Source organism: Hesperophylax consimilis, chromosome 6 (assembly GCF_061612785.1).
Source record: "Hesperophylax consimilis isolate HC1 chromosome 6, BYU_Hcon_1.0, whole genome shotgun sequence".
Lineage (NCBI taxonomy): Eukaryota > Metazoa > Arthropoda > Insecta > Trichoptera > Limnephilidae > Hesperophylax > Hesperophylax consimilis.
This window is the reverse complement of record NC_142841.1, coordinates 24,617,506-24,634,944: the sequence shown is the minus strand read 5'-3', so window position 1 is coordinate 24,634,944 and position 17,439 is coordinate 24,617,506. Positions and strand designations below refer to the sequence as shown.

The 17,439-nt window shown below is 31.8% G+C and overlaps 2 protein-coding genes across 2 annotated transcripts in view; both read left to right on the top strand.

Annotated features, from left to right (window-relative positions):
• LOC149423118 (tachykinin-like peptides receptor 99D) overlaps positions 1–17,439 on the top strand; it is a 563,330-nt gene that overhangs the window by 241,444 nt on the left and 304,447 nt on the right. The gene's annotated exons all lie outside the window — the stretch shown is intronic.
• LOC149423121 (uncharacterized) lies at positions 6,541–8,967 on the top strand. Its single transcript, XM_089632490.1, has 4 exons — positions 6,541–7,090; positions 7,590–7,751; positions 7,983–8,081; positions 8,745–8,967. Exons 1-4 carry the CDS (start codon positions 6,928–6,930, stop codon positions 8,849–8,851), a joined length of 531 nt encoding a protein of 176 aa, XP_089488616.1. The 5' UTR covers positions 6,541–6,927; the 3' UTR covers positions 8,852–8,967.

Genomic DNA, 17,439 nt, shown 5'->3' with positions numbered 1-17,439 from the left:
GCGCGACAAATAGGAAGTGTTTAAAGCTGTGTGAAAGAAAATGACTATTAGTCTCATTATAATGTCTTGACTTTATTAAGAGTATGATATGGTTATCTGTCCCATCTCTTCCCAATCGCTTGCTTCAAAATGACTCTGTGTTATTGTCATTTAAAGAATTATCCCTTTAAACTACAATTAGGCATTTTTTCTAAAGGATGTACATGTTCAATTGCAATGTAAATATGTACTCATAATGTTATTACTAATTTTAAAATATTCAATATAATTTAAAACAACAGTAAATATACATGCTAACCAATAGCAAGTATTGATTGATAGAGATGACTAGTATAAAGTACCTCTACTTATGAGCCATGTTTTCAGCATGCATCTGAATCTACAGGGTTTTCCAATAAGAGGTGTTATTTTGAATAGCCCGCTATTTCGATAGATGTTACTTTGGAAGCTGTCATTTTTTGACATTTGACAAGTAGAAACTACGCCATTAATAAAAATGGAACGATATACGCTTCAACAACGCATTGAAATTATTAAAATTCACTTGAGTGAATCAAATGTAAATCAACTTGAGTGATGAGGCCCATTTCCACCTCGGTGGCTTTGTCAACAAGAAAAATTGTCGCATCTGAGGCTCGGAAAACCCAAGACTTATTATTGAAAAGCCTCTTTTTCCTCAACGCGTGACTGTTTGGTGCGGTTTATGGTCCGGCGGAGTCTTTGGACCTTACTTTTTCGAAAATGAGGCTGGAGCAACAGTTACGGTGAATTGATTGCGCTATCGAGAGATGATTAATGATTTTTTATGGCTGGAATTGGATGGTATTGATCTGGACTTCAACAAAATGGCACTACGTGATACGCAAACAACGATACCATTGATCTTTTACGATTGGATATTAAAATAACACCTCTTATTTGAAAACCCTGTATTTGGGAATTTGCAATTTTTGATATATATTATATTTGAAGATATTTAAGATTCGATACAACAGTGAAATTAGTAGTAGAAACTAGTGGGTTAACTATAGAATTTTGAATTGATTTTAGATAATTTAAATTGGTTTTACAAGAATATCCTAAATATATATATATATAGTGGTTATTCCATATCGTAAAGTTAATTCTGCGAGTGATAAGTAAATGTATTTTTTTAATATTCACAGGAATGAAACACATCAGTTTATACAGTCTACCCACTATCACTATTAGTCCTTCAAAAATGTTGTTGATTTTAATGTCCTATTTGAGGTTGCAATCAACAGTCATTCCCAAATAAACGTATTGATTATCCATATCAATTTTATCGCATATGCACTGATATGCAGCGCTGCAAAATGTTTGATGAATACATGTAAAGATGTGAGATATTTTTTCAGGCGTTATCTAAACTGAAGCATGTTGAGATCGTATCTCTCACCCTTCAAAGTTTTTTTACATTAGCTCCACATAGGAAGCCCTAAGGAAATAAAATTGCCCCAGGGTCAATGTCATCTTTGGAGTATGAGGAAAAGAGTGTGAGAAGTGTGTAAAAATCTAGTGATCAATGATCTTTTAAGGAAAGGAAGGAGAGGGAGTTCTGGGAAGGATAATGTATGAGGGGCGGGTAGGAATCTGGTGGTTGGTGAGTTCAAAAGTGACGGATGTATGAATCCATCCTTCCCACTGCGATGCAAGGCGATGGATCAGGAGATCCGGCGGCAGAAGTCAAAATGTCTCCATCAACCAGTCCCTCCCGATCCTATCCGCCGCACAAAACCTAAACAAACCTCACCCGGCCATCTGCTATGCGACCAAGCGTTGCAAACCACTTAGGGTGACCTATGGCAGGGGTGTTAGTCATCCAATGAATCGTTCCCGGGGCTGCGGTACCCGTACCCGCCTCCCGTATTAGAAGTAAAGTATTTTCGTTACTTATCCGCAAATTTTTTTAACAATAATTTTAAGTTATTCAAGGAACCTATAACAATATAAATCACTTTATTCGATTTATGCCTACAAGTTCGTTAAGAATAATCTATTTTTCACCGGCGTAATCTACTATACTATTTATTATATTATATACAATAATGACTTTGGAAAAATCGTGCAAAAAAATTATAGGTTATATTCAAACAATCCAATCTCAAACTAAGCTTTTGGTAAGCAAATGTATTTATTGCAACAGAAGAGATATACAAATATAACATGAGCCTAGTATATTACCGGTTCGAGAGATATTATGGTTTAAAATTGTATGTCTAAAAAAAAACTAGATAACACATACGCAACACAAGATTCAGTCAAAATGAACGTACGAGTATCCATTCCAAAAATTACTAATAAATACGCGCAACGAACATTCACTTACCTTGTACCTTATACATTAAATGAGATGTTAATGTATGTAAAAAGGTTATCAAATTGCACTACTGAACTCAATAAAATCCTAGAAAAATGGATAATAGATCTAGATTTTTTGTTATATTGATATTGTTAACAAATACATTAATACATATCTATTGAATAGGTATATGTAATTGTATGAATATGTGTATTTTATGTGCCTTTGAGTGTGTGTATGACTATGAGTATGTTGACTGTTTTATATCTGTATGTCTGTCTATTTTATGCCTTTATATTGTTTACACTTGAAATTTTATTCTTCTGTATCTATTTTCTATACCTATTGCTGCTTCTCTTTGTGTGTGCTTGAGTGTTATAATTAATATTGTGAAATTTCCCTGCTGACAAACTGCTTCGGCAGTTTAGCGTGAAGAATAAAGAAAAAAATTAAAATGAGGATTAAAAAAAAAAAAAAATATTTACAGATACTCTCAGCATCGCGCAAAACCCTGGTAAAAGACCGCAGATTGAGAATCGAAACGTGCTGGAAATGGCTTTAAACATGTTTGGTGACCAGATTTTAAATAACTAATTATCTAACCCAACCTTTATCTTCCCCAACTCAACTTCCTTCAGCCCAACAATATATTTATTGGGGATGCGATAGTCCCACCGGCTCCAGACAATAGGGACACTTGTGCGGTATTCACGCTTTCAAAAATTGTATGCAAACACACCGACTGGTTTAGGCATAACTAACATATCCAGGCCTTTTTCAGAGTAAACCAGACGAGAGCGCATTAGTATGTTCAAATAAATAATGCGCTCTCGTCAGGTTTATATGGTCATGGACATCGTTTTATTTATTTTAACATTAGTATGTTTAAATAAATAATGCGCCCTCTTCAGGTTTATATGGTCATGGACATCGTTTTATTTATTTCAAAATTAGTATGTTCAAAGAAATAATGCGCTCTCGTTAGGTTTATATAGTCATGGACATCGTTTTATTTATTTCAACATTAGTATGTTCAAATAAGTAATCCGCTCTCGTCAGGTTTATATGGTCATGGACATCGTTTTATTTATTTCAACATTAGTATGTTCAAATAAATAATGCGCTCTCGTCAGGTTTATATGGTCATGGACATCGTTTTATTTATTTTAACATTAGTATGTTCAAATTCATAATGCGCTCTTGTCAGGTTTATATGGTCATGGACATCGTTTTATTTATTTCAACATTAGTATGTTTAAATAAATAATGCGCCCTCTTCAGGTTTATATGGTCATGGACATCGTTTTATTTATTTCAAAATTAGTATGTTCAAAGAAATAATGCGCTCTCGTTAGGTTTATATAGTCATGGACATCGTTTTATTTATTTCAACATTAGTATGTTCAAATAAGTAATCCGCTCTCGTCAGGTTTATATGGTCATGGACATCGTTTTATTTATTTCAACATTAGTATGTTCAAATAAATAATGCGCTCTCGTCAGGTTTATATGGTCATGGACATCGTTTTATTTATTTCAACATTAGTATGTTCAAATAAATAATGTGCTCTCGTCAGGTTAATATAGTGTTCGAATAAATAAAGCGATGCCCATAACCACATAAAGATACATAATATAGTTTCATTAAATAACCTTTCAGTGCAAAGTTACCAAATTAGATTATCTGTCTTTCTATCCCAACAAATAAACGAGCAAATACCCACTAAAATCATTGGTAAAGACATTGGTTCACCTTTATATTTACATTCTAGACTTTTAGACTCTACATTATTCATAGTTTTTTTGGAGGGATTGGGTTTAATCGCACAGCAATTATATTGAAAAAAAATTTGTTAATTAAGATTTTATTTCATTGCATCAGACGATTGATTAATACAGTAAACAACTTGAATATGGTTTACAGCACTTATTTCAAATAATAGTGGATTTGACAACATCACAGTTTATCAAAAAGATAGGGACTAATATAAAATATTGTGTTTTTGGTAATAAACGGATTATTTTGATTTTATTTAAGTCTTTCACGTAGGAGGCCTTGCGATAAATAATTTGGTTTTCATCTTAGGGATACTTTGTACAAGATCTTTTTGAGGAGAGGATGGAGTGAATATTGGTCTCAAAGAGACTCATGTTTTAAGAGGAAACGCACATGTTTCACTAAAAAAATTATGTTTCACCAAAAAAATTATGTTTCACCAAAGAAATTATGTTTCACCAAAAAAATTTAGTTTCACCAAAAAAAATAAGTTTCGCAAAAAAAATTATGTTTTACGAAAAAATTAATTCAATTTGATAATAATTATTTTAAAAAATTGAATCAATTGAAATAATAAATATTAACTTTCCACGAAAGTTCATCTGTGTTTCCTAACATGAGACTGAACTTTGTATGATATCAACTACAAACTGCATTTTCTTCAAACTTCAGAACACATAGAGATATAATTTCGAAAGCGAGATGAAAAGAAAAGATGAGATAGGTCCATTATTCCGACCTCTCGCTTATTTCTTTTCGCTTTCCTATCATCGCCTTTTCTCTCACCTTCTAACCCTTAAGACCAACGGCTTCGTGGCCTTTTTCATTAAAAAACTAAAGTTTTGATTTGAAGCGAAAATACTTAATTAAACAAAAGGCAATTAAGGCAAAAGGAAATAACTATTTTTTTTTATTTTCCGTTATGTCCGGGTTAAATCTTCCCCATAGGAAAAACTAAACCCTTCCACACACTTTTCCATAAATGATCATCTAGTTAATCAACATTATGCAAGTGCATTATATTAGAAAAATAAATACAAAACAATACAAGAACAACACGTCAACTCACCAGAGATCAAATGGGAAAATAATTCACCGACTCCAGATATTTTCATATCAGAGGGTTCGGCTCGGTAGAACTCCTAACAGGGCCTATAAATCCTACTGATCCCTCAACATAAATATTTAAAAAATCTTTCGTTATCCTACATGTGAAAATGACTGATTTTTGCATTTTTATTTATAAATTTTTTGATAGATCTAATACGCCTAAATTTTTAATGAGAGCGCTAGGTATAATGCCAATAGCCGAAATAACGAATGGTAATATTTTTATAGTCTGAGATGGCCAATTTTTTTTTATCTCATTTCCTAAATCTGTGTATTTTCTTATTTTTTTCATTTTGATTTCTATTTATTTGTGTTTGAAGCGATGATATATAGACCATTAAAGAAATTGGTTTTTTTTATTGGTGCCCTTTTTTACTCATTTAAAGTACGCTCTAGCGTGTTTAAATCGCACTTTATGAAACGCGCGTTTTTAAAGTTACTATGGCAACATCAACAAATCAACAAAATGTGAAGTCTAAATGTCAACTTTTAACTATAAATCTGACAGGAATATTTTAAACGTCAAATAAAACATTACAAATGTTACAAAAATTTTATTCAAATGCTTTGTACTATTCCGACATTTTCTGAAGGTAAGCAAGCACAACTCGTTCATCTACATCTACTACGTTTTGCTCCTCCATCCATGTTATGAACCTTTCATATTCTTTTTTATAAACGTCTTTGGATTTTTCAGGTATTAACCGCGATTCTGCTTTGGTATTTAAATTATGAATGTTAGAACTCATTTTACAACACACAATAACTAGTAAAAACTGTGATGTCAACTATTAATCTTATGTGACAGATTGCAAATTAATGTTTGTGTTTTTCATTTCCATGACAACAAGATATTGTGATGTCACATCACGAATTCATTAATAGTTCTTATTTCCAATTTTTTTATAATAATATCAATATTTATGTTTTCAGAGTGTACCAATAAAAAAAATAGCGTAAAGTATTCGTGGATAACTGGTCCTTAAAACACTTGCTTTATTTCGAGCACTCGGCTACGCCGTCGTGCTCTTACTATATATATACATATATATATATATATATATTAAAGTGTAAGTATATATATATATATATATATATATATAGGTTTATGATACGGCACTTTGTACATCTTAGCGTCTGCAAATAACCGGAACTATTGGATCATTTCGACTTACTTGATCATTGAGCACTTACTTGATCATCGACAAATTGAGATTTAAATGCCATTTTAATCGTCTCGGCGAGACGAGATCAGTGGCATTTTCAACTCAATTTGATGTGACAAGTGCGATTTTCGTGAGCATTAGATATGCTCCTATATGCGATTTTATCTCAGATATTCAACCTGACTTTGTTAATTATTTCTATCGTATGTTAAACTAACTTCATTGATCTCAAAAAGCGACGTTGCCATCGTTATTTGTGTCAAACGCAGGTGTACAAATAATTTTCTAAAGTAATTAAATGTTTTAACAATTGTATGCAAAAATAGCCTCTAAAGTAATATTATTTAGAGCTTATTATCGTACGACATTGCGTATTGGTCTAAACAATATTCGAAAGGAACTATAAGGCTCAAGAATTGTATGCAAAATTAACCTCTAAAGTTATATTATTTAGAGCCCATTATCGAATGATGTTGTTTGCTAGCACAAGGCTGGTTTGTTTGTATTGGTCCATTTGAAGCTAGCTTCAGGTTAGTTTTCTGAAACACTTAATGACTTGTAACTGGCTAACAGATAATATTAAATATTACCGTTATTCAATGTTCGTATATCACGAATCAGTTGACAGGTTGATTTGTTTTTGCGTTTTATTAGCTTTATTACGAAGGAGATTTAATAAAATCTTTCAGCTTTGCGAAATGGATTTTAAATACGGTAAGCTATTACATATTTCTAAATAGGTAATAACCTAAATTGTAAAATATAGAATTAATATAATAAATATAATATTAACAATTTTAATCTATGCTTATCAAATGAGTACAGAATAATTACCGTATTTTATTATATAGGTCATGATTTTTTTCTTTCTTTTTTGAGAACCCAAGCAGTAAAATTATTTTGAATAATAGATATATATTATGTATTAACAAAATTCAAAAAAGCTAACCTAACAACTTGTGGTAAAAATGTCAAATCAAACTAAAGCCATATTCCTATACTAAAATATGCATTTAAAAGCATGTTTTGTTTTCAAACAGTTGTTTCTTAAAATAATTAAGTTAAAACGAAGTTTTACACGTCGGATAATCACCCATTAATTTGTTCATATTCAAATTAAACAAATTCCTTTGTGGAAATAAAATTTGCAAAAACAGAAAACTGCAGGTACATATATGTATGTTTCAATGTGTTTGTTCTTGATATTTTATAGATGTTCCAAGAACCAGTGATTTACGTACATCAATAAACAGTACTGACGACATGATCTCGTCTTCACCCTTTTCGCTAATTTCCAAAGGACAAAGTTTAATCATCAGCAATATGCAGAGCATACTGGGCGAAGAAATTAACCATGAAACTTCCTCAGATTCAGGTAATATTCACTGATAATAATCTGAAATATTACAGAGCTACCTTAGCTTATAGTAAATTGTTATAGGTAATATCAGAAATGCTGCTAATTAAATATTCCGTTGCAAATGCTTAATTAGTCTGTTGTTTTGTCATTATATTAGGTTAGGTTTCATATTTGTGCACATGACTTACTTACTACATTGAGATATTATTATTGGATAAATATATAATATATTATGCTTTATTTTAGAAACCAAAACTGAAGTAATGTTAGAAAGGAGTCCGCCGACGTCCGAAGATGATGATTCACTATACAAACCGAACAACGTTACTTCTTCGATAGAATCAGGTATCTACAGAAAACATGTTTAATACTCTTGAAACAATCAATACGTAACATATAATTTGATTATTATATGGTCAGAGGTGCGGCCCAGAAAGCCGAAGGTCCGGTGCGAGTCCCAGATGTGACCGTATCTTTTCTGTTTCAGATTTTAGATTGAGTGATGCTAATATTGTCTTCATTTAATTAAATAATTTAATTTAATTATAATTATTTTAAAAGCAATAATTATTCGCCTGAAACACTCATCCACATTGAAAAATCTCCTGATAAAAGATATTTTATTTATTTATTTATTTATTTAAACGCCCATAGGGCTTTTACAGATAATAATGTACATCTTTATTTATTTATATATTTTTTTAATTATACAGATCTTATATCTTATATGATAAATATATGTTATACAAAATAATATAAGAAAATATCCGAGTTAACAAAATATAGGTACAAATAATTGAGATTTACATAACGCCAACGGGACTCGAACCCGTGTCCCCTCGATTTCCGGTCGACAGCTCTGACCACTGAGCTATGGCGGCTTATCGCTTATCCGCGAAATAATTCAATATATACTAGTGTTTCATTCAACAATGACTGCTTTCTTATAATTTGAGGTTTTACTAATTAAGTTTAAAGAAAGCTAAATAATGTATTGTTACTTTTTAGATATGAAAATTTCCAACGCCGATGATGAGCAACATCATTTAGAGAAGCAGGAGGCAATCGAAGTGTCATCGACTACAACTCGAAGCACTATTTCTACTAGTAAATGAGCACGAGTGCATGACCGTAAAAACTCATGTCCATATTGTACTAAACTGGTAACGAACATACCTTCAATTTCAACCTTTGATTTAGCGTTTGACCCTGTGCATTTTGATGTTTTTATTAAAGCCGTACAAATAAATAGTGGTTACGATGAAATTACAGGTTCTGTAAAAAATCCTAGCATGTCTCAACGACTTTGTACAATCTTTTATAGCCGTACAAAGTCGTTGAGACATGCTAGGAATTTTTACAGAACCTGTAATTTCATCGTAACCACTATTTATTTGTACGGCTTTAATAAAAACATCAAAATGCACAGGGTCAAACGCTAAATCAAAGGTTGAAATTGAAGGTTTCTGTTCTTTAATAACTATATACACCTTGGCTAAATCCCTCATCTTCGATGTTATATGTGTATTCAAATGGTGTTCCGTGTGATTACTTAATAATAAAGACCCATATGAACATATTAATGGGTCAGACATTGCTATTTTTGCAATATTTTCATTTTTAAATACATGAAATATTTGAGTTTCTTAGAGATTCTGAAATTTCAGAATTGTCTGGGCATAATAATATAGAAGATGATTTTAGTACTCTAACACGATCATGTGGATTTTTCTCAGGTAACGTACTTTTTGTACATTTTAAAGATAATTACCTCTGTTTCTAAAGGATGAGTTGAATTTGCATTTTCTGGCTGTTCTGAAGGATGAGTTGAATTTGCATTTATTGTAGTGTCTGTAAAAGTTGGTTTTCTAAATATTTCAAAAGTATGTTTATTATTATTCTTTCCAATTGTTAGATCTAAAAAAAATATTTTACCTTTGATCTCATGTTCGACTGTGAAGCAGATTTTATTATTAACAGTGTTGGCCCAATTAATAAAGATATCTAATTGACGGTTGGTGCCTTTCCAACATATTAAGATATCGTCTACATATCTGACATAGTATATTATATATTTAGCTAAGGGAGACTTTAGAATAATATTTTCAATATGATCCATAAATATCTCCGCTAGAAGTGGGCTTAAAGGGCATCCCATGGGAAGTCCGTCCAATTGCTCAAAATATGTATCATTAAAAAGAAAATAATTTGTTTGTATGCAAATTTTATGAGCTGGAATAACTCTTTTCTTATTATTGGGTTGACATTAGATTGTTCTAGAATATTTTCAATTATTTTAAGGCATTCTTTAATGGGGATGTTGTTAAATAAGGATTTTACTAAATAAGGAAAATTAATTAGTTGAAAATGAATGCAATTTTTTTTTTAAGTGTGATTTATTTCTCTATTTTGTTAAACTCTGATAATGTCAGTTTGGTATGACGTTTTCCATATTATTTTAAACTGAAATTATGTAAAAATCATTAATTAATTATTTTTTAAGTATGTTTTATTTCAATCGATTTTGCTATTATATATTTTGTTAATATCTGATAATGTCAGTTTGGTATGACGTTTTCCATATTATTTTAAACTGAAATTATGTAAAAATCATTACTTCATTATTTTTTAAGTATGTTTTGTTTCTCTCGATTTTGCTATTATATATTTTGTTAAACTCTGATAATGGCAGTTTTGTATAACGTATTGTATATTTTTTAAACTGCAATTATGTAAAAATCATTACTTAATTAGTTTTAAAGTTTGTTTTAGTTCTGTTGAATTTCCTAATGAAAGTTTTTAAAAATGTCTGAAAATAAATAAATTAAAATGTGAATTTTTTCAAATTTGTTTTTATTTTACCAAACAATGAATTTGTGCAAAATTTTATTAAAACACAAGACTTGTGCAATATGTGGCTATGGTAGATTATACTACAGCTACTGCCGGGTACATTCCAGAGTGGAAGACGTGACTGGTAACCCCATGGGGAATGGCGACCATTCAGGAAAGTATCTTCTAATCTATTTACAATTTGGTACTGCCACCCCGGGAACCATTTATTGGATAACTACACCTCTGCCATAGGTCACCCCAAGTGGTTTGGTGACTGTGCCCGGGTTCATGGGGTGAGGTTTGCTCGGGTCTTGGCGGTGGATGTGTCCTCCAGCTACGTGGAAGGCCGGAGAGACAGGTTGAGGGAAACCTTTCAGGCAGAACTCTTTGGGAACATCGTCTTGCACCGCAGTGGGAGGGATGGATTCATACGTCCGTCACTCCTGGACCCACAGACCCCACCCACCCACCCCTTATCCTTCCTCTCCTTCCCTTCCTTTAAAATACCCTCCACACAGCATCTTCAAAGATGACATAGGCCTGAGGGAAAATATTTTCCTCAGGGCTTCCTGTGTGGAGCTATTGTTAAACAAACAAAAAAATGGCTCAGTAACATAACTAGTTCGAAGGTCGCGGGTTCGAACCCGGCGTGCGCAAATAAATTTTATTTGATTAATTTGTGTTATTTCACAATTAATTAATTAAAATAATATATAGTATATTTGCGGCACGTTCCAGAGTGGAAGATACTACCAGTATCGCCCTGGTGTAAGACCACCATTCAGAATTGAAACGTTGCTCCAAATGGGTTTAGCCGTGTTTAGTGACTAGATCTGAATAGCCAGGTACTTCCCCACCTTCCTCTTTCCCTTCCCCACTTACCCTCAGCCACACAACATCCCCCAATTGGGGATGCCATATTCTCACTGGCTCTAGACGGGAGCAGTTGGGACTCTTGTGAGGTATTCACTGTAAAACAATTCACTATAAAACAGTTCTGAATATTTCAATTAATTGAGGTTAATGAGGGCGTACTGTACAGGGCCCGCAAATACTTGAATAGTACACAACTGCTAACCCTGTACAAATCACAAGGGCGCCCCACGGTTGGATTTGGCAGCCACCTCTGGTGTGAAGCCCGAAAATACCTGAAAAAACCCTCGACTCTGTGCAGAAACGGGCGGTCTGTTTGATAGATTCTCCCATCTTAACAAACGGATTGCAATTTTTAGAGCATATGCTTGTTCTACCGGTATTTCTATGGAAGATGCTCCGAGGAACTAGCATCATTAATCCCTTCAGCACCGGAGCATAGTCGGGAAACACGCCAAATGCATGCCCAACATATGTACACGGTTAACATTAGTCGCATGAGAACGGGTCGTTTCTACGACTCGTTTCGGTGTTCAACGGCTCGGCTCTGGATCAAATTTCCGGCCTCTGTGTTTCCTCCCTCATATGACATGGGTCTCTTCAAGACACATGTTCACTCCTTCCTCTCCTCAAAAAGACCCTCCACACAGCATCTTCAAAGATGACATAGGCCCTGAGGGAAATTATTATCCTCAGGGCCTCTTGTGTGGAGTAAATGTAAAAAAAAAATCAAAGATTTATTCCACTAAAAAATAATAATAATATCTTTATTTAGGAAAGTTTACACATTACAACTATACATACATATTATGGTGTACATTGATTTGTAACTTTTATATTTAAGGTTATAAAATTAACAAAAATGAAGAACTATTAATACAAAATATGTATTAATAGTTATTATTATACACCAGCACAAATATTGTGTACAAAAATCGTTTTCTGAAAATCATATAATAGGTATTTTATAATAAAAGGAAAGAAAACAACTCAAATAAATCAGATTTTATAAAATATACTTCCAATAATACTGTAAACACAATACTAATATTATTGAACTTTGGTATTTTAATTGTAAATCAATCTACATTTTCAAATAATAAATTAATGCTATTAAAAAGATAGAATATCTTATAAAAGCCTGTTCTACAAAACTAATTTTAAAATACTTAATTCAACTGTAAACGTAATATAAATAAGTTTTGATTGTATAACTTTACTTTTAAATAAACCCGCAATTTTAAATATTCGCGCCAAACGTTCCAATGCATTACGTATTTTCGAATATTCAACCAACAAATAAATCTGTTCAAGTCCGTCCAAACAGAAGCTCGACAGAAGGACAAAAGATTTGGCAACATTGCATATCAAGTAAGTGCTTTCATAAAAAAGATCAACATGCGTTCATGATTTAATGATGAAAATTTTGTGAGCATATGCATAAAATAGCTGTATATATAATAGCTGACCACATTTTAAATTTATTTCACAAAAAAACATGTTGCCACGTAATTTATAGCGTTATATATCACATGTGAAAGGATGATCAAGAAAGGTGGTTTACTCAAAGATGTTCCAATAAGTGTTGTCCGATATAAATATATATATATATATATATATATATATATATATATATATACTTACACTTTAATATACTATTTTCATGATTATATAGTTATGAAAAAAATATATAAAAAAATAAAAAATCTTTAAAAAAATATATCATGATTGGTCGAAATTTAACTTTTAAATGACCGATTTAAATTGGAATACAAATTTGTCAAATTTATTGAAATTGTCGAATTTGTTGAAAAATGGCTTTACGATGTTTTAAATTTTATTATTTTCAAAGAGTAGGCTGGGCACGATAACTTTTTTAATAAATACAACTCACAATAAATTACCAAAGTTGCCTCTAAAATCACGAATTTTTTTTTAATTTAATATAGCACTTATCGTACTAGATATTTGATCTACATTTTGATTTTAAAAATAATTATTCAGTTTAGTTAATTAATTTGGCATCAAATTAAAATTTAAGTTTTTTTATGAAATGTTCGTCTTAAGGGTTAGAAGGAGAGAGAAAAGAAAGAAACGAAAAGAGAAAAGTATGAAAAAAACGCGCAGCCGTTCCTCTTAATGTGGATGGATATCTGTGCTGCGGAAAGCTATTATGACAGTTCAACGGGAAATAATACAAACGAGAAAGATGAAAAAAAAGCATGATATACAATCTGTTTTTGGTAACCGTTGTTTAAGCCGACAAAACGGAACATTGATTTATTGTGCGTGAAATATTCCACGTCTGTGAAAGCAATACATCTACAGATACATCAATAATAAAGCACATGTTTTGTATTGTTTATTTCACTATCAGAAATATATTTTACTGAAGTGCTATATGTTTGTTTGAGTCATCGATTAAATGTAATTTTTTTAACGTTAACGCATAACTGGTATACATATCTTCAACTAATTAAACCCGAATACAATTATGTACGGAAAACATTGGTGTGGATAATTTAAGTATTTTCTTTTTTTAATTTAAATTTTTTGTAATATTATATTTTACACTTGATTGTGATAAAATTATCAATTCTTAAGGTTTTTCACATAAAATAACACAGGTGCACAAGAAGATAAACTTTTTTTTATCTGAACTAATTAATTTCTAATAAAATATTTTTAACTGAGATTAACTTCTCCTCTTATCTTAAATGAAGACATCTCGAAAGAAGAAATGACTTAATTTTACTTAGTAAACAGAAGTATAGAAAAAATAACAATTTTTCTTGGTCATGATTTTTTTCCTACTCGACATAAGAAAACATTCTTTGAAAATGAGCCGAAACTTAGGAAATTACGACAATTTAAGCATACTGAAGTGAACTTTACATAATGTTCCACATTTTCTGCAGACTATGTTAGTTTATTATCCTTTTTTGAGGGAAAAATGTTAAACTTCAGGTTTACATGTGTTAAATCTGACCCAAGAGAGAAGATTACTCTGAAAATAACAGGTGACACTGAACGCACTTACAGTGTTTTTTTGTATTCTGTCCGACTGAGGAATACTGTGCACGGCGTGTATAAATATCGAACGATTGTTAAATTACGGTCGTTCAAAGATTTGTCCGGGTTTATTTCGACCCACGTATACTAGTTTAGTGTTTTACTTATTCATTGGTTGACAAGCGTACATTTTTTATTTATTGTTAAATATAATTCCAATTACATTTCACAAAATAAATAATTTATTAATATACTTGCGAGTACATTAATTAAACACATACATTATGTACTGGACAGTGGACACCCACGACAGTGACATTGAGTGTAGAATGCTGGTTTCCTCTCGGGGATAACTTTGGTAAGGATTTGCAAATGAAACAAGACTTTACGAATGTCGTCGAACAACTGACTGGTTTATTTACTGGTCAAAAAGTGTTCAAGGTCTACACATGTAAATGGGGCAATTATTCATATATTTAAACGGGAATGCATAGGAACTTGGATCAAAAAAATATAATTTCCAAATAAATATGTTCCATGGTTTGTTGTGCAAATAATTCAATCTTGCAAAAGCAATATAGCACGTGCACGGTGATAAGAACCATTTCAAAGATGAGTCGTCTTTTAAAAATGAAAAAACAGAAAAACGATTATTTTAATTATATAACATTATTTATTGTTATTTATTTACAGTTATAATCCTCTGCTGTCCGGTACATATTTCCATACATATTTCACTTTCTTAACTTAAAAGTACACATTAAAGATAAAAATCTAAATGTTATTGTTTACTACCAAAGTACATTTGTCTTGTGGCCTATGTTTTTTTGACCATTTTCAGTCTTGCTATTATTATTTACTACCTAACTTACATAAATACATTTGTCTCGTGGCCTGTGTTTCTTTGACCACTATCAGTCTTTGCAATTATTGTTTACTACCTAACTTTATAAATACATTTGTCTCATGGCCAGTGTTTCTTTGACCACTATCAGTCTTTGCAATTATTGTTTACTACCTAACTTTATAAATACATTTGTCTCATGGCCAGTGTTTCTTTGACCACTATCAGTCTTTGCAATTATTGTTTACTACCTAACTTTATAAATACATTTGTCTCATGGCCAGTGTTTCTTTGACCACTATCAGTCTTTGCAATTATTGTTTACTACCTAACTTTATAAATACATTTGTCTCATGGCCAGTGTTTCTTTGACCACTATCAGTCTTTGCAATTATTGTTTACTACCTAGCTTACAAAAGTATATTTGTCTCGTGGCCTATGTTCCATTGACCACTATCAGTCTTTGCTATTATTATTTACTACCTAACTTACATAAATACATTTGTCTCGTGTCCTGTGTCTTTGACCACTTTCAGTCTTTGCAATTGTTGTATACTACCTAACTTACATAAGTGGAGGTATCTACGTTAGAATTAAAAAGTTTTTTAAGACTTGTATTATTTTTAGATCATTTAAATATAAAATGCATGTGTTTCCCCATATTTCAATTAAGTAATTTTGATGGGACTGGATAAAACTAATGTATAATCCCTTTTTTACTTATATTGGTAGAAGCTGGTGATTTTTTTTTTTTTTTTATAGTGAATACCTCACAAGAGTCTCAACTGCTCCCGTCTGGAGCCAGTGAGACTATGGCATCCCCAATTGGGGGATGTTGTGAGGCTGAAGGTAAGTGGGGAAGGGAAAGAGGAAGGTGGGGAGGTACCTGGCTATTCAGATCTAGTCACTAAACACGGCTAAAGCCATTTGGAGCAACGTTTCAATTCTGAATGGTGGTCTTACACCAGGGCGATACTGGTAGTATCTTCCACTCTGGATGGTGATGGTGACTGATATTCCTATCTTAGAGATTTCTAAACCGAGGAAATATAAAAAAAAAAATCCAAACTTTACCCATCCATTTATTTACTGACGTCATAAACAGTATTAATACATTCGTATTTCGGAGATTTCAGATAACAGTGGCCTATCTACAAAAACATAGTTTTGAGATAAACGCCAAAAAGGTTGGCATGCTCATATATCCTACTGTATGCGTAACGGATATGCCCAACTGTTTTTCTTAAGCGGCCGGGCGTACGTACATACGAGATAGAGTTTCGTGACACTAATAAACACGATTATGGCATTACCATAACGAAGCTCAACTCAAAACACCAGTTTTTCTAACTAGTCCCCTGTTACCCTAAGCCCCTAATTTGACAGCGTGAGGAAGGTTATATTATTGACGATTAAAATAACGATATTTAAATTTACGATCCCTAATCAAGATACTTAGTGTTGCATTTTGGAAAATAAAATGAGTCCATAGATTGAGTAATTCTTATTGGACATCTTAAATAAATATGTTGTACTAGGTAAGGGCTAAATTGTTGAATATCTCATTTATTTAGGAAAACCAACAGATTATTTTACATCGATGAATAATAATCTTATAAGCAATACAAATATAAATTTTGACAGATTTTCACATAAAAACCAAATTATGACAAAAAACTAAAAGTAGAACATTTGTATAGTTAAAGAATTTTATAATGTCGTTTTAGTTAGAAAATTGTTAGCAGCAATAGTCCCAGATGAGATCCTTGGGGCACACCAGCTGAAGGTATATTTACAATCTCAGAAATGAAGCCATTAATTGTTTCTACTTGAGTGCGCCCATTAAAATAGCAGACTAGCCATCGATACAGAACCCCGTGAAATCCTAGAGCTAGTAGTTTGGATAATGAAGACTGTAATCAAGTTTATCAAAAGCTTTCGAGAAATGTGTATAGATTAAGTCAACTTGGATTTTATTTTCGATTGATATAGAAATTTTTCAATTAAAACTACAAGATAAGAGATAACCAATCTTTTTTTCACTAAGCCATCTTGGTTTGCACTTATTAGAGACTGGATGCAGGCATATAGTTGTTTATTAAAATTATTTTCAAATATATTAGAGAAGATCGGTAATTT